At 36.6% G+C, this 16,934-nt stretch overlaps 4 protein-coding genes across 6 annotated transcripts in view; 3 read left to right on the top strand and 1 right to left on the bottom strand.

The window, feature by feature from the left end:
• Window positions 1-1,503: 1,503 nt before the first annotated feature.
• Window positions 1,504-7,842, top strand: LOC128169183 (ankyrin repeat domain-containing protein 16-like). Of its 2 annotated transcripts, none has more exons than XM_052835350.1 (7): window positions 1,504-1,911; window positions 4,217-4,339; window positions 5,134-5,231; window positions 5,637-5,788; window positions 6,230-6,388; window positions 6,710-6,779; window positions 7,085-7,842. In XM_052835350.1, exons 1-7 carry the CDS (start codon window positions 1,616-1,618, stop codon window positions 7,231-7,233), a joined length of 1,047 nt encoding a protein of 348 aa, XP_052691310.1. In that variant the 5' UTR covers window positions 1,504-1,615; the 3' UTR covers window positions 7,234-7,842. The 2 variants fall into 2 exon arrangements, with proteins under 2 accessions (XP_052691310.1, XP_052691309.1); XM_052835349.1 differs by having other exon boundaries at window positions 1,508-1,911; window positions 6,710-6,788.
• A 366-nt stretch (window positions 7,843-8,208) lies between these two features.
• LOC128169191 (probable histone-lysine N-methyltransferase set-23) lies at window positions 8,209-10,018 on the bottom strand. The gene is made up of 2 exons (XM_052835356.1): window positions 9,713-10,018; window positions 8,209-9,026 (listed from the first exon to the last, which is right to left on the bottom strand). The coding sequence occupies exons 1-2, from the start codon at window positions 9,812-9,814 to the stop codon at window positions 8,265-8,267; spliced, it is 864 nt and encodes a 287-aa protein (XP_052691316.1). The 5' UTR covers window positions 9,815-10,018; the 3' UTR covers window positions 8,209-8,264.
• Window positions 10,019-10,049: 31 nt separating this feature from the next.
• Window positions 10,050-16,934, top strand: part of LOC128169194 (glutamine amidotransferase-like class 1 domain-containing protein 1) — a 93,980-nt gene continuing 87,095 nt past the window's right edge. For both annotated transcript variants that reach the window (XM_052835360.1, XM_052835359.1), the window contains exons 1-2: window positions 10,050-10,089; window positions 10,365-10,441. In XM_052835360.1, the coding sequence (XP_052691320.1) occupies window positions 10,065-10,089; window positions 10,365-10,441 (102 nt within the window). In that variant the 5' untranslated portion in view covers window positions 10,050-10,064. The remainder of the gene's footprint in view (window positions 10,090-10,364; window positions 10,442-16,934) is intronic.
• The window catches only part of LOC128169174 (beta-galactosidase-1-like protein 2), a 128,099-nt gene continuing 126,193 nt past the window's right edge, over window positions 15,029-16,934 (top strand). Inside the window, exon 1 of the mRNA XM_052835338.1 lies at window positions 15,029-16,881. Within this exon, the coding sequence (XP_052691298.1) occupies window positions 16,706-16,881 (176 nt within the window). The 5' untranslated portion in view covers window positions 15,029-16,705. The remainder of the gene's footprint in view (window positions 16,882-16,934) is intronic.

A 16,934-nucleotide genomic window follows, 5' to 3' on the forward strand; every position in this document is an offset into this window, starting at 1 on the left:
TCGGGGGTGGGGGTGGGGGTGGGGTAGAGGGGATGCAGGAAACAGCTAAGTATGATCAATAGCAGGCACGTAGCATCGGGGGGGGGGGGGGGGCAGCCACTTTTTCACGCAGCAAAGATTTTTCTTAAATTTACATTCAAAAAATTGAATTTACATGGAGTTGGCCCCCCACTTTTCTGTGACCCTGTACAAATTAAATTGAAAATAAAGATTTAAGTGAAAAGTATACCCCCCCCCCCAACGTATTAGGATTTTCAGGATTTTGGTAACATCCCCCCTTTTTTTATACCCCCCCCCCCCCTTTTGGGCTTTTTTTTGGATGAGTCTGCTGCGCCCCCCCCCCCCCCCCAACACACACAAACACACACTTTCAAAAACGATGCTACGTGCCTGTACTCTATAATTAAAATTACATCCTTCACGCAACCGTATTTGACAGGAGCGTGAAGGATATAATTTTAATTAGATTGTGAATGCTCACTCAAAAGTTATTTCGTCAGTTAGTCTTTATATATATTTTAGATCGTTAATCTTTCATGTGCTGATCAAACAACATCCTGACATGCTATAGGCAGACATTAAATGCGGTTAAAACCTCTCGGGACACAATATTTATAAAAATGTGATTGAATTCTTTTACTAAATAAATCGTATAATAATATATTCTTTTTGTAGTTTATACAATATATTTTATAGTGCATGGAGCATAAATTGTGCAATTCATGACTACCATCCCCAGGGGCCATAATGTTTTGGGGTAAACTTGAAATTTTACAATTCATATTTTTTTAAACAAAATCTTCTTTGTCAACTGTTGGACAATCAGTGGATAAACAAGCACATGCTGATGATAAATGAGGAGGCTTCTACCAAGTTATGGCTACAGGGTCGGTGATTCTCATGCGCGGATCCAGAAATTTTTTCCAGGGGGGGTCCGAAGGATAATTGTGTTTGCCAGGGGGGGTCCGAGGCATATTTTCGCGATAATTTTACTATGTATATTTAATAAATTTTCATTTTCCAGGGGGGGTCGGGACCCCCCCGACCCCCCCTCTAGATCCGCGCATGATTCTGATGTTGGAGGAGGGCTCCATTATAAGATAGTAATCGTTCAATAAATATTCAATATTATTCATCTTCGAATTCTCTATGTACCATTTGTTTTAGCAGACAAACGAAGTACAGGGTTATAATTATTTTTTTTTCGAGAGGTGGACAAACATAGCCTACATTCTGTCCACTTAATTCCAAAAGAGCAGGCAAGTAGTGGGAGAAGGGGGGGGGCAGGGGGGGGCCTGCCCCCACCTTTTCTCGCACCAAAAAAAAGTTGTAAAGAAGAATTTTCCCAGAAGTTTGTTTAAACTCGCTACCCGTATCTAAAGTTGCGTAACTTTGGTAAGAATATATAGTAAAAATTAATAGTGGTGTGCAACTTATAATATGTAGGTACACATTCTCAAATTCAGTTAGATGACAAACCGGGAAAATGGTAGCTACAGTGCTCGGTTTTTCATCAAACCGACCTATTTTTATTTCCGATAAAATTTGAAAGATTGGTGCGAACTTGGTCAATACTTGCATTGTTCCTTTCTCAAGAATCATACCACACTCTGTTATGACAGATGATCTTTTCAAAGCAGCTCAACGTGGTGACTTAGATTACTTTAAAAACCCAGAAATTCCGCTGAATACGTCGTACGAAAAATCAGGAGACACTGCCCTGCACATTGCTGCAAGATGTGGCCATGCGGCTCTCGTGGAGCACCTGTTACTCTCCGGTGCCGATGTGGAAAAATCCAACCTTGACGGCAAGCGACCCTTACACGAGGCCGCTCAAGCGAGTCAACTGGAATGCGTCCAGATATTACTCCAGTTCGGGGCACAGGTGGACAGCCTAAAGAGGGCTGATTGGTGAGTGTATAAAGTGTAGAAAGAATAATCTTACCGTGACAAGGCTACGCTCAGGTCACAGTAAGAATTCGTCCCATATACTTGCAATGTAGCAGCCGTGAAGCGGATCAGCTTCGTGTCAATTTTAAGTCCGTTAAAAATAATCTGCAGGGGAAAAATCACATTTTTATACATAACAAACCTTAATGAACATGCATATGTAGTTTATTCCTCAAAATATCCATTTCATGAGTCTTACCAAGGCATTTTGTTAAAATACACGTTTGAATTTGCCTGCCATTTTGTCGGAAATCGCACTCGGAATGTCTCGGATTTTATCATTAACATGGAGACCACAAACAGCGAATTTTCAAACGTGATGTTAAAAGTTGCAAAAACAGTTAATGTGGTAATATCAGATTCTAAAAGAGCAACATTGTAGGTATTGGATACCAATCATATGAAAATTTAGGCGAAAAACAGCGCGATATAATTTTTTTATTTGCTACGAAGCGAGTATATGGGATGAATTCTATCGTTAAACCGCGTCCGTAGGACATCTGTCATTTTAACGATAGAACATTCTATCTAGTGTAAACCCAGAGACCATGGTACCGAGTGGGTCAGAGCCCAGTAACCATGGTGATTGTTAATAGTCTGTCCCAAGATATTTATGCAGCACATTTGGACGATTTTTAATAAAAATACACATACCTGTGAAAGAAGTGCATTCAAATTGAAATAGTTGAAAGGGATAATTTCCAAGATAATTTCATCGACACATTATTATCTTTCACTCGGAAAAATTCACTGGAACAAAAACAGATTCCTTACGGAGATTTATAATGGGGATTGTTTACATCTTTTCTCCATTCGGAATACACTCGGAATAGATCACATAATTTTTCAACGTTATCATACTAAATACAAAATCCTCGTAGACATCACATTTTTTAGCATTGTATTGTATTGTATTTCGAAATTTTTCATTCATTTGAACCCTGAGGTATTTATAAATATGAAGCAACTAAGCAAAATCTGTATTCAGGATATCTTGGGACAGACTATAGTAAAAATTCAGGAAAAATTGTGACTGATACTCATTTCCACGGTGACTGGGAACCAAGGTGATTGACTATTCAATGATTTTAGAGTAACTGTAGATGGTAAATGTGAACTCCCATGGAATGAGTCCAAGATTGGCAAATAAACTCTATCATTTTTCTCTGTGATAACTTAAACCACGCGGGGGTGTTAAGGAAGCATATGGAATCTGAGTTACATGTAATTCCTTGAAATCACAAATCTTAGTTATTATGTACATATTCAAATATCTTAGCGATGAAACGTAGATCAAAAACAAATGAAAAATACTGAAGACAATTTTTTTCCAGAAATTAGTTTGTATTACGTAGATTTACACATTGATGACGTCATGATGTCGTGTGAATTTTATCGGAAAGCATTGTAAACATATTCAAAATATAACTAATCTAAGAACTCATAAAGTATTGTGGTGTGATTTATTGAGAATTGAACATAAGAATACTGGGGGAGATGTTAGTTTTATCAATCATTCGCTAAAAGGTATGTAAATTTGCTTTTATTTCTCGGCCAGGCTTTCCTCTGTCGTTGTTTACGATATGAAAATCCGACTAGAACAACACTACCCCATATATATTGAACTTGAAATTTTATACGTATCGTTAGTTTGATCAATGCTTAAAATGAAAAGTGCTGCTAGAATCCCATGTTGTGTGTTGTTTTGATGCAATTTGCCGTTTTCCGTGCAAACTATATAAAAGTTGGGAAGGTTTTACTTGAACCGGATAAATAACTTTTTAATAAGGAAAAACATAGGATTCTAGCAGCGGTTTTGATTAAACTGAGATGTTTTGCTTTCATTTGGTATGTTTATTTTATTTTTGAAACCGCGGGGTAGTGTTGTTCTATCTCATTTTATGTTAAGGAATATACGTAAGCTATTTATAGTTGTCATGTGATAATGCACCAATGTGGCAGTTATGTACTACCCGATTTTATTGCAATAACATCTATTTTAAAGGATAATACTAAGTTTTTGATCTTATTCAAAATAATTATTTAATTTCACGATTTTGAATATAACAGTCAAAATAAGACACTAAATTACCCATATGCTTCCCTAACACCCCCGCGCAACATTAAATTTATTCAATATTTGATACGTAGGGTACTAGCGAATGGTAGATAAGCATTGCCATACAAATCTGATGAAACGAACAATGTATATAATACCCAACCCAAAGTACAAGTAGTTATACAGATTGAGAATATATTATTACAGGACACCTCTAATGCTGGCCTGCACAAAGGACAGTTTTGAGGTTGTCCAACAACTTCTGAAGTCTGGTGCGAATGTATCGCTGAAGAACAAAGATGGATGGACCCCATTCCACATTGCATGCAGGTTTGTAGCTCATACTACATGTAGTTCCTCTGTGAAATGTTGTCCTTCTTATTAAGTTCCCATATATAACAGATCATTTTTACTTTCAGATTGGATTGGCTGTATTTTGTTCTTCCATTAGTTTTGATATATTACTAACTGCGGGTGAAGGTCTTTAGAATTACATTGGTAAACCCATGTAAACTTGGCTCTCAGGGCCATTTGCCCACCATTTAAAAAACTCAGGGGAGAGCTTCGCATCTTTAAATTGTTTTTTTCACTCTGAGTGCCTTAAATAAGAAGGAATTATTGCTATCCAAGATATACAAATTAGGTCTGTCAAAGTCAGGGATCAATCTAACTATCTCCAGCACAACTGACTAACCTGAATTAAGCTTCATGGAAATTTGGGTCTACTCGGAGTTTACTTTGGGTTTACTTAAGGTTTACTTTAGGTTAACAAGGGAATTGCTTTTAGGGTCAACTTTAAGCACTAAAGTGTGGTTGAAGCAGACCCGTCTTTTATTTTACCATCTTACTGCCTGTAATTACTGCCCCTTGTATATTCTGAATACACATGAAGCGTCTGCTTTCAGGGGTATATTTCTGATCGGGGTTTACTCGGGGTTTACTCTGGGTCATTAAACTTGGAGTAAACCCACAAAGTAAAGTTTAGTAAACCCAGGGTTTAGTTGGGGTTTACTTTTTGTTAGGTTGGGTCTGATCGATACTGTAGCTCTCAGACCAGTAGACCACTGTAGCAGTCTCTCTTTATTTTACCATAATTTTTTTATGAAAAATATATTTGTTTTCAGGGAAGGACACCTGGATATTGTACGCCTTCTCTATGATCATAACAACACTGTGATGAACACTGCCAGCAAGAATGGGAGGACCCCGCTACATACAGCAGGTCAATAAAGATAAAATGCTAAGTCATACTCTTCAACAAGGATTTTTGTGAATTATTGCGATCCCTAACACAAGTTCATTTTTCAAATTATATATACCAGTACATGTACTTGTAACAATTGATTTTAGCGAAATGTGTACTCTGAGAATGATGACGTAAATGCTATAAAACATGAATGCATTTATGATTTGTTTTAAAATGACATGGTTGCCACCTTATAGTGTTTTTCTCTACTCTTATGTGTAACTAGCTCTGTAATGGGCTAATGGCGTACATCTACTACTATATGTGTTGTATATTCCAGCTCTACATGGTTGGCCTCTATGTTGTGTATTTCCTCTTTCTTTACTCTATGTGTAACTTTAGCTCTGTAGTGGGGTACACTTACTGGGTTGTATATTCCAGCTCTACATGGCTGCCACTCCGTGGTGACTTTCCTGCTGAACGTCGGGCTGTCTACTGTGGACACCACTGACAGCTCTGGAAGTACACCGCTGATGGACGCCATTAAATCAGACCATGTAGAGGTCGCACAAACCCTCATCTCAACACAAAAGGTATGAAAACATGTGTAGCCTGAACTAAATATAGCTGTACAGTTCCATTTTGAAAATTTATGCATGCACAAAAGCAGATTAACAATAGTCTTAAACTTTTTTGGTTAATTGATATCATCTCGCAAAATTTATTTATTAATTTAGATGTGAATATGAACTGTGTTTCATGATTTTAACGAGATTAAAAAGAATAACTTTATAAAAACACTTGTCAGCTACTGTCCATCTTAATATCTTCAAGTTTGATGTCTGTTTAACAACACATCTATTCAACTAGTGACCATTAATAATTAATGATAACTCACCAAATTATATCAAGTAAAAGAACTTGAAGTATTTTTTCTGCCTTGTATCTTATACAGCTACATGTATGTCGTCATTATGTTTGGTTTGACATAGTGACCTGTGTTGTCATTTTGTTGTGTGTTTTTGGTTTGACAGGGTGACCTTTGTCGTGAGGACAATGCCGGCCTGGGACCCCTCCACCTGGCCGCCCAAGGGGGATGTCTGAAGTCCGTGAAATTCCTGGTGGAAAGCTTAAAGGTCGATGTCAACTCAAGGTCATCAAAAGGGTTCACGCCACTATTTGTTGCAGCCAAGGTACTAATTAGTGTTGTTATACTTTCATGTTAAATACTAAATAAATGTTAAATACTATGAGGTGATAATTTTGGTCGGGGCATTAATTCCAAAAGAGCAGGCACGTCGGTTGACAATGGTTTTCTCGGGGTGTCAATTTCAACTGTTACCCTCCCAAACAGGCACTATTTAATATATATTACAATACTGAACTCTCTAAAGCCACTGGTATTGCTTGCAAGGAAAAAAAAATTAAATTGAAAGTCAAAATAAAGTAAGGAGAGGTGGAGTAAGGGTTAGGGAACATTAATACAATTCAAACTACTTTTATTTTGTTTCAAGGAAGGACAACTCGGTGTAATTTCCTACTTGGTGTCTGCAGGAGCTGATGTCAATGTCACCGACACGAAAGGTAGAACAGGTACACAGTCAACAAAGCAAGGTTTTCTACAGAACTATTTCAAATTTACAGGCTTCTAAAACAATATTAAGACATGCAATTCATATATCTATACTTTTATATGTATACATTGATTATCTCAATTTTTTAAGCAGTAAACTTTCAATAACAATATACTTTTTTAGTAACATCATATTTTACTTCATGTGTTTATATGATATACCTGTAATTTGTAATTTTTTAATGTCATGTGAAGCACTACTCAATACACAACTGTTGAGAGCATTTTGATCAGTTTGTACACTTCTTCCTTGCAGCATTACACATTGCAGCAGGTGGTCAGCATTCAGAGACTTGTAGATATCTGTTGGAGAATGGAGCTGTCATCAGGGAAGATAACTCTGGCCTTACACCGGGCATGTTGGCTAGGAAACCAGACGTCTGCAGTCTGTTTCAGGAAGTATGATCCCCGCCCATAGCAAGGATGAATTAGATCCCTGCCCATAGCACGACAGAATGTTGAAAATCTGATTTACACCAAAGTCTACAAGTAGCAGACAGTATTTACTACTGGAAGAAATCCATAGAGATGCAGTTCAAAGTTTTGACTTCATTGATGTTTTGCAAAGATGTGTAAACATGTACTGACATTTTTTTTAAATGGGAGACATTTTTTTCTAAATCAACAGGAAAATCTGAATTAGGAGGAACTTTAGACCATACAGTTGCTGTTGAACTAGAATTTTGTGGACATTGATGCTCTGTTCTGATAGTGCAACTTTATAAGGATAAACAGCATTGTTAGACATCATTCATGAACCAGAAAACCTCAGTTTGATTCAAAGTTAATTACTGAATGCATTTGAATACCCCATACACAGTGTTAGACTTCAGACACATTTTTTTTTCTAATTACATTGAGTCTGTGGGGGTTTTGTTTTCAATGTATTCTACATTTATGTTAACTTTATACATGTGCATCGATTTTTTTATGAATAAACGTGAAAAAATTGATAGCTTGTAGCAATATTTTTTTTGTAGAAAAATTGATTGCTTAACATGTTTAATACATGTACAGGGTTGTCTCTAAGACCCGGGAGGCCGGGAATTCCCCCACCTATATTGCCTTAATTACCCATCTATTATTGCATTTCAAACACAATGTAGCTACATGTATAAGCAAGACCCCCTGACCACCTTCTACTTTTTCATTTCCTCCTTCTACTTCAATTTTTAGAGACAACCTAGCTGCAATCAGATATAAAAAATCGGAGAGGGCTACATTATTGCAGCTAGAGACAACCCTGCATTAATATTTATGCCAGTTGACAGATTAGAAAATTTCTAATATCCAGTATTCAAAACAAAAAATTTTAACACTAAACTTTATAATTCTGCTAGGTATATTATATATAATTTATATAAAAAAAAACAACTCTTTGCTTTGGAATTTATTGATAATTAATACATCATGTTATACTAGTATATTCTTTATCATCAATCATCAAATAGTGTTTTATCAAAGGGCAGATAACCCTGACAAGACTGTGAACCACAGTTACATGGTATTAAGCCACTTTCTTTTCTATCAATGTCCGAATAAACTGTTCTCTCTTCTCCTGAGGAAAGTCCGTAGTGAAAATTCAACTCTTCTCCTGAGCTTATTTTCCTATTTGCAAACAAACAAAGTAATGGAATTTCAGTATCAACCCATACTGGGAGCATTGTTAGGTTAGGATCACAGCTGTGGTTGAGGAATCGCCCGACATTGCCAAAGTTTCTAGGATCTACATGAGTTTTTATCACGCCACTCTTGCAATGTTCATTAACAGTTATAATATAATTCATGTCTTCTTTCCGTTGAGCTAGGCTCCGTTTTCTAGCCTCGTCACTTGAGATGATTTCTCCCGCGTATTCACAGACAAACGCACTTGGATCTAAATCTTCCAGAGTCCTGACTCCTATTCCTTTGCTTACTGTCCAGAATAACTCGACTCTCACTTTTACTCCACCTTGTACGACCCTGTTTACGCACGTTTTAGAACAGCTGCAGTGACTGTTACATTCCACCATCACCTTGTGTTCGTCTGCGTCCAGATAAGAAGTTTTAAGTTTACCATCTTCAGTGTAATTCTGGCTAAATCTCTGCACACAAGGGCAGTCACTGATACACTCATGGCAGGAACAACCGGTAAAGACAGGAAGGAATTTCTCCTTATCAATGCCTGGACCGGGAATGTTGTGCTTCACATACTGAAACTAAAGATCCATATCATATTTTACTTTGTTGTACCCCTGTAAAACAGTTACTATATAACTCTATACCTAAAAAAGTTCAACATTTTGACTGTTGGACTGGAACTGTTAGATTGGAAATGTTAAAATTGACTGTTAAAAAAGACTGTTGACCGGTGACGTCACATTCCGCGAAAACGTGTTATTGATTAGAAAGGGTATAACAAAACAGTTGTTGACTGTGTCTCGGGCAACAGTTGATCTGTCGGACCAGCTCGCAAACTGTTGTCCGCGGCGTTCGGCCTTGGGCAACAGTTTGCGAACCGGTCCGACAGATCAACTGTTGCCCTCGACCCCAGTCAACAACTGTATAATATTTACAATCTTAAGGGAAAAAAAAGGAAATGTTGGTTAAGTGATCCCAGACCATTTAACATCAAATTTCTAATGGTGATCAGTGAAGTCAAACTTTTTCAGTATGACAAAAATACAGGCACCTGACGTTATAAAACATACATACTCTCTACCTAATAATACACGTGTTAATAGGTAGAGGATATATATTTGATATATAACGTCAGGTGTCTATGGGCAAAAGTTTTAATGTACTCAGTTGTACCACAAGATTGTAGATGTACTGTACATCCAAGTAGCAGAAATACCGTGAGGGCTTCACTTCCACTGACAGTGTTCAATACAAATCAGTTTACCATTGAATCCTTTCCTTGTACTCCATCCTCCTTTCTACAGTATACAGGGAATTTTTCCAAACCGTCTGTCCAGTCAAATGAACATGGGCTCTGTGCATTCATTATGTTTCAAACCGAAAGCGAAACCAGAAGTAAACATAGGCATGCTAAATCGAAACAAAATTCCACACAAAAATTAACTTTCTACCTTATGGAGTTATTAAACTCCAAATACTTTATTAGATGTAAGAGCTTTAAAAATACGTCTCATCTGTAACGGTTCCTTGTGCTAAATAAATTTTTTCAACAGCACATTGTTACATGTATTTATGTCGGGTTCGAGTTTCCATTTGTGAAAGATCTACATTGCTTGATGGTTTTAAGTTCAGCGGTTGAAGGTGAGAATCTGGGTAACAGTTGTAGAAAACACACAAACCAAAATAATCTATGAAAAGGTTAAATGTTGTTTTTGTAGCGAGTGTTTATCTTAGAAGTATCGCTTCAAAACAATAATATTGTCGGTCAAGAGTGGGCGGGTCCCCACTATTTACAATATATGTAAACATAAACATGTATGTGAATACAGCTGTTAAATGTATTTTAGTGTAAAGAGTGTATACTACTTTATGTCTGAACATGGTATATGTAAATCCTGTTTTGTCTGTGTTTACAGGTGTATCGGCACAGTCATTTATCCAGGCTTACACACTTGCCAGTTCCAATTTCTCCATACAGCTTGCCTCGCCACACGTAAGCTCTACAATGTAACCATTATCTCTATGCAATGTACATTCACTTGAAGGATGTTGAAGGATTATAAGAATAGAGTGAAATGAATCTGACATTCCTTAAACAATCCCACCTGACCACCAGCACTGCCATTCAACTGTCACTGTATTTAGTATAGAAAAAAGAAGAATTATCAGTAATAAATCTTGATATATAGATGTAAATGTTATGAACTCTATGGATTGTATTCCTGATTCATGACTTTGTCACTCCTGTACAGATCACAGACAAATGTAGCCTACAGAGAAATCACATGCATAATAGTGCATATAGTAGGCTAGGTACAGGTTAACCTTTGGCTCAGTCGTAAAACAGCGTTGATTTTCTAATTAAAGCATCTTGAGCTCCACCCTTGTTTAGATCACCCCCTCTAATTTCTTAAAAATGTAAACAAGTAATATTGAGGTATTGAATGGTGTACTTATAACCAGGCATGGGGTAATCATAATCAAGTAATCATAATGCATTGTAATGATTACTCTTTTTCAAGTAATCGACAGTAATATGTAATCGAAGAGATTTTCGATTACTTGTAATCACAATTTAATCGATTCAGTGCAATTATAATTACTTTTCGATTACTTTCGATTACTCTTTACATAAACATATTGTGCTGCGCATATTGTATGAAAAAATGCTCTTCAAGTGTTGTTTATAATACAATTTATAAAATATTTATAAAAAAAAATTGTTTATCCCCCTATGTAATCGATTATTAATCGATTACATTTTTGAGTAATTGCGCCCATGCCTGCTTATAACCTGAGCCTTTACTCCATTATGAAATCATGTTCCAGGGGAAGAATGTGGAGTATGTTCAGCAGGATGACAACAACAGACGCTGGTTCAACGAGTTCAGGAGTAAAGCCTCATCCAACCCAATAGCATTCGAAACAGTGGACTGTAAGTACAGGTGTACTGAAAAATAGATGACAGTGTTTACTGAGTGACCTTAATTAACATCTTATCCTTTGAAACAGATTTTTTAATCCTGAAAACTATTTTTCAATCCTAAGTGGCCAAATACTAGGACTAAAATCATGATTAAGTGGTTACACATGTACATCATGGTTCTTAGATTCTCTTTGTTGTAATGCAATGTACAGTAATATAGATTTAATACATGTACATGTATTTGTTTGTTCCTCAGCAGCATTGTTCTCTGCCCTATTAGTCAAGTTTATACACTAGATAACACATAATGAATCCTGATTCTCCATGTTGTACTGCTGTAAAGTATTTTTGTATTTTTTCAGCAGCAATGAACTCTGCCCTGTTTGATAAGTAGACATAAGTCATGTAGATTCTTTGACTCCCCCCCCCCTTTAAACGTGTACATGTATGATGCTGTAATATATTTTTCGTTCCTCAGTGCCACTCTGTCCTATTTAATAAGTAGATATACAGTCGTGTGAACTCTACAATTCCCATTTATTAAGGAATCATTCTTTGAGTATTATGAGGTGATAATTTTGGTTTGGGCGTGATTAAATCCAATAAAGCCCGGAGGGCTTTATGATAGATTTGATCACGCCCCGACCGAAATTATCACCTCATAATATTCAAAGAATGATTCCTTATTACTTATATTTATATAATTTTAAACCATCTTACGATTATATATTTAAATATAAATAAGCAAACCTGCTGGCTTGGCTTTATGAGTTATAAAGTACAAAATCGATACGTAGTGTTATCACAGGCAAAGACACTGGATAATGTAAATAATATACATGTTTAATGGTGTAATAGTGGTATATTTTTGTTCCTCAGCGGCAAGATACTCTGCCCTGTTGATTCCCTCGTCCCCCGGGGCGGTCCATGACTTGGCCAGTAACACAGAACTCAGTCAGATTGTCAACCACTTCATCAGGGAGAAAAGTAAGAAGCACACCTAATTTCATATATTTGCTGAATGATATTTATCCTCCAATGAGAGAGAGAGAGAGAGAGAGAGAGAGAGAGAGAGAGAGAGAGAGAGAGAGAGAGAGAGAGAGAGTCGATGCAAAATGATTGAATTGTGGAATTAAATTCTCGGTGCATATAAGGAGGAATCTACATTATTCTTCTCACTTAAATATTAATATGGAGACACTTGTTATTATTAGAGGAGTGGACTTATTTTATTTCTAACTTATTCAACACCATGGATTTAAGATTTGATATACTGTTGTTTTACTCTTGATCTCTTATTAAAGCTGAACACCGCTCGTAAATAGGCACCGTCACACAGATACCTGGTATATAAACCCTTCGATTTCGTTACACCCGATTGCACACCTGAACCTCGTGGCCGACATGTAGTATTCCTTTCGTGGTCTTTAGATTTAATGCATTTTTTTCTTATCTTATGTTCATTTTCTGTTCGTAAATAATGCACCGACCAATTTATTTGATGTTAGTATTCTCCTGGCTTCAAAAAGTGCGTAAAATTTGATAATTTCATCGCGACCGGGTAACACGGCGAGGCAAAATGTACGTCCACACAGGTGAGACCTCTACAGCGAAGTACTTTGAACTGTTTAGAGGTATGTCCCTTATATAAGGGTTGTAAGGACAGCAGTGATTAAAGAGAAAGATGGCGGACAGTGCCTATTTACGAGCGGTGTTCAGCTTTAATAGAATGTTATAAACTAGGTGGTTTTTATACCATAAGTCATGGTCAATTCATTGATTTATTTTATGCCTGTCATCATCAAAACACAAAAGTTAATCATGGATCATCCAAGTGCCAAACATATTTAAAAGTGTTTTCCAGAGTTCGATTTTTGACAATCTGATTGAATAAGATCATTCAATCTGCTCATTGCTACACAAGGTCCATTGGATCAGACGATCAGAACTTGATTAGACTGAATGTTTTATACATAATAATTATGAATCTTTTGAATCTTATGTAATATATTTGAGCAATAAAGATCTCGATCATGCTAATTTGACTGGATTATTTAACCATCTTTTAGAACCAATTTGTGCAATAGGAAGCGGAGTTGCAGCCCTTTGTTGTGTTATGTCACCCGATGGTAAATCCTGGGGATTCAAGAACTACAGTATGACTGGGGTATGCATATCATAGAGAGAGAGAGAGAGAGAGAGAGAGAGAGAGAGAGAGAGAGAGAGAGAGAGAGGGGGTATCATAATTGGAAAATCAATCTTTTGATGTAAATTTATGGGTCAGAAATGTCAAAAGTTATTCAGAAAATTAAATAATGATTGAAGATAGTAAACACTGACTAATATTATTGAGAACGATTTTGACTGTTGTTTTGTCCAGCCCTCTGTGTTTGAGCTTGCCAGGACCCAGGAGTTCTCTTCCCTTCCTGTCATTGTGGAAGATTTCATCAAGGATCACGGCGGACAATATAACATAAAATAAATACTGTATTTATCGTTAACAATTTTAGCCAAATTATACACAAAATACGTTTTACAGACTGATCAATTCTCTCCAATATATATATAACTCACGAAGAAAAATAAAATTGCTGAAAATTAAAAATATTATTCTTTGTATTGCAAAATAGTTCCATGTCTTTTTTGATTACTCCAGTATCGCTGTGTTTTCTTTGACTATTCATTTAATAGAGACGTAAATCAAATTGAACAAAAAATTGAAAAATGCTTATGACTAAAAAATGTAATGCATGTGCATGCATGTACACCTTTATAGATATGTAGCACAAGTTTAACTAACTTGTCTGACCTACATAGATAGGGGTTTGAATCAACACAAGGTAGGACATGTCACACTGTTCTATTTACTCCTGTCACATAGCATAAATAGTGTCCATACGTGCAGAATTAAAAAAAGAATAGTAGAACAAAACAAACGGAAATGAAGTGAATTTCATTGAAGAGTCTGACTCTATTGTTTTGTATTGGTAATACATTGTGTAGGGTTCTAGTCAACGCGCGCACGTGTATGTATATATGCTCTAACATTCGAATTACTTCACAATGTGCATATTCCTGACTACACAAACATTTCGCCATGGCCTTGACATAACTGAACGAAAAGATAAATGTCCCCTCTTGGGCACGAACGTAGCATTGTTTTTGAAAGTGTGTGTGTGTGTGTGTGGGGGGGGGGGGGGTTACCCAAGAATCTTTACAAGCAAAGAGAGGGGTAAAGGGGGGTTAGTTTCCCCTCAATTTCACTGTTCGGTTTCTTGTTTTTTCTTCAATTTTCACATGGTCCCAAAAAGTGGGGATAGGGGGGGGGGTCCTTTATTTTTCACTTTTAAATGTAAATTTAATAAAAAAGTTTTGGCTGTGACAAAACGTTTCTGTGTGTGTGTGTGTTGGGGGGGGGGGGGTGCTGGGAATTCAGGTGGCAATGAATTAATGTTCTCTCCCCTTAAAAGCGCTCTTTATCAATTATCCTTTACAGATATTAAGATTCTTCAAAAGCAAACATTTTTATGAGAATTTATATTTTTTAAGTTCTTAACAAGTCTTATGTAACTTTGCATAATATTGTACATGCCTGATACACACAATCCCAATATTTTCCACATGTGCTCTTTCAGAGATCTGTTTCCTCTCAGGATTGACACAGAATGACTGAGGTCTACTGTAGCACAGGTGCCCTGACGTTTAAGGATGGGAACTTTATCCTGGACGGGAAACCCCTGCGGATCTTTAGCGGGACCATGCACTACTTCCGGGTAGTTCCGCCTTACTAGAGGGACCGCTTCCGGAAGATGAGGGCGTGTGGACTTAACACGGTGGAAACATAATTTATCAACATCCCCCCTCCGAAAAAAAGATCAACACAAAACATATTAAGAAAAAACAAAACACAGACAACAATTTTAAAGTTGGTATAGGATATATTGTAACTTAGTTCCTACGAAAAAACATTAAACTCAAGTATAACTTAAAGAAGATGGGTGGATAAGGCGTGTAAAATGCCCATACGCGGTCGGACAGGCTACTGAAAAATTAAAGTATAAATAAATCTGATGGATTTTTTTAAAATCATTTAAAACAATATATATTTAACAAATCATTGATTTTTAACCTGTAGGTATGTTCAATACTTGGAATATGTTGATTCAAACAGGCGTATACGTATCAAAAGCTGCAAATACTGTCATTTTTTAGAACTTCAAAGCATTTTCTTTTATAGAGTGGGTCCGTGCTCCATATTTTTCTCATAGTCTAATTAAGGTCTATTGGAAAACAAACTGATTTCAATCAACAAAAACGTATTAAAAATATCATTTTGTATCCCAACAATTGAACGTTTTGAAAAAATAATACAAGTCCGGTAGTTCGTGGCCTGAGTCACACATATTTAAAAAGCCCACTTTGTTGTGTCTGAAATGGCTCAGTGGTTAGAGTACCTGGCATAAGCTAACATTATATATCTAGGGTTTTAATGTTACGGGTTCGATACCACTAAAATTTCCGACAATATTTTTTTTTCTTATTTTCTGTTAGATATATTAAGAACTGACTGTAGTTAGAAATTTTGCCTTTGAAAAATTGTATTATAATATATTTGAATAGATTTAATTGGGGAAAAATAAATTCAAAATTGTATTTCACTACTAAACCGAATGGGCATTTGCGCCATCTTATTTCCCCATCTTCTTTATGAAATTTCCTTCCCACAGAATTGTTACTTAACAGCGTAGTTGCAGTGGGTTAGAGGTTTATTACCACGAAGCTGTCATGAGTTCCATATATACCGCTGGGGCTTTTATAATTTTTACTTTTCCCAAAAATTTTAAAACATTTTAAAGTCAACTTCAAATGTACTGTAAAATTTAAAAATTCTAAAAAGGTGAAAGTATTTTGATTATCATGTACTTTTATCAACATTAATATATACAAGAGTTCCATATCACATCAATCGTAGGAGCATGGTAACGATTTGAGCTAAATTTAATTTTCTCGATCCTTTTTCGTTGTAACAATGCTTAATAAAGGTTTTCTAAATTATAATCGAAGTTTGAATGTCAGCTGTCGAGTTGTAAGCCAGTGTGCGCGGGAAAAAGAACGTTGTCTACGTCCCATAATGCTCTCCAATGGATTCACCCGTGGTGCTATGCCAAAATGGCCGACTTTTAACTCGTAATTTACGGTGTCTTAAAGATTGAAGACACGTTTTGAGTACCGCATTTGCTTTGGCGCGACTCAAAAGATTTGTTACACACAATCCCAATATTTTCCACATGTGCTCTTTTAGATATCTGTTCCTCTGAGGATTGACCCAGAATGACCGAGGTCTACTGTAGCACAGGTGCCCTGACGTTCAAAGATGGGAACTTTATCCTGGACGGGAAACCCCTGCGGATCTTTAGCGGGACCATGCACTTCTTCCGGGTAGTTCCGGCCTACTGGAGGGACCGCTTCCGGAAGATGAGGGCGTGTGGACGTAACACCGTGGAAACGTAAGTTATATATTCTTATACAACCCCCCCCCCCCTTCCGAAAAATAACAGAA

Source organism: Crassostrea angulata, unplaced genomic scaffold, assembly GCF_025612915.1.
Source record: "Crassostrea angulata isolate pt1a10 unplaced genomic scaffold, ASM2561291v2 HiC_scaffold_106, whole genome shotgun sequence".
NCBI classification, from domain to species: Eukaryota; Metazoa; Mollusca; class Bivalvia; order Ostreida; family Ostreidae; genus Magallana; species Magallana angulata.

Coding starts and splice junctions, on each gene's coding strand:
- LOC128169183 (XM_052835349.1), top strand. CDS start 1,616: ATGACAGATGATCTTTTCAAAGCAGCTCAACGTGGTGACTTAGATTAC. Junction 4,340..5,133: donor CCATTCCACATTGCATGCAG/GTTTGTAGCTCA, acceptor ATTTGTTTTCAG/GGAAGGACACCTGGATATTG. Junction 5,232..5,636: donor GACCCCGCTACATACAGCAG/GTCAATAAAGAT, acceptor TGTATATTCCAG/CTCTACATGGCTGCCACTCC.
- LOC128169191 (XM_052835356.1), bottom strand. CDS start 9,814: ATGAATGCACAGAGCCCATGTTCATTTGACTGGACAGACGGTTTGGAA. Junction 9,027..9,712: donor TACAAGGAAAGGATTCAATG/GTAAACTGATTT, acceptor ATGGATCTTTAG/TTTCAGTATGTGAAGCACAA.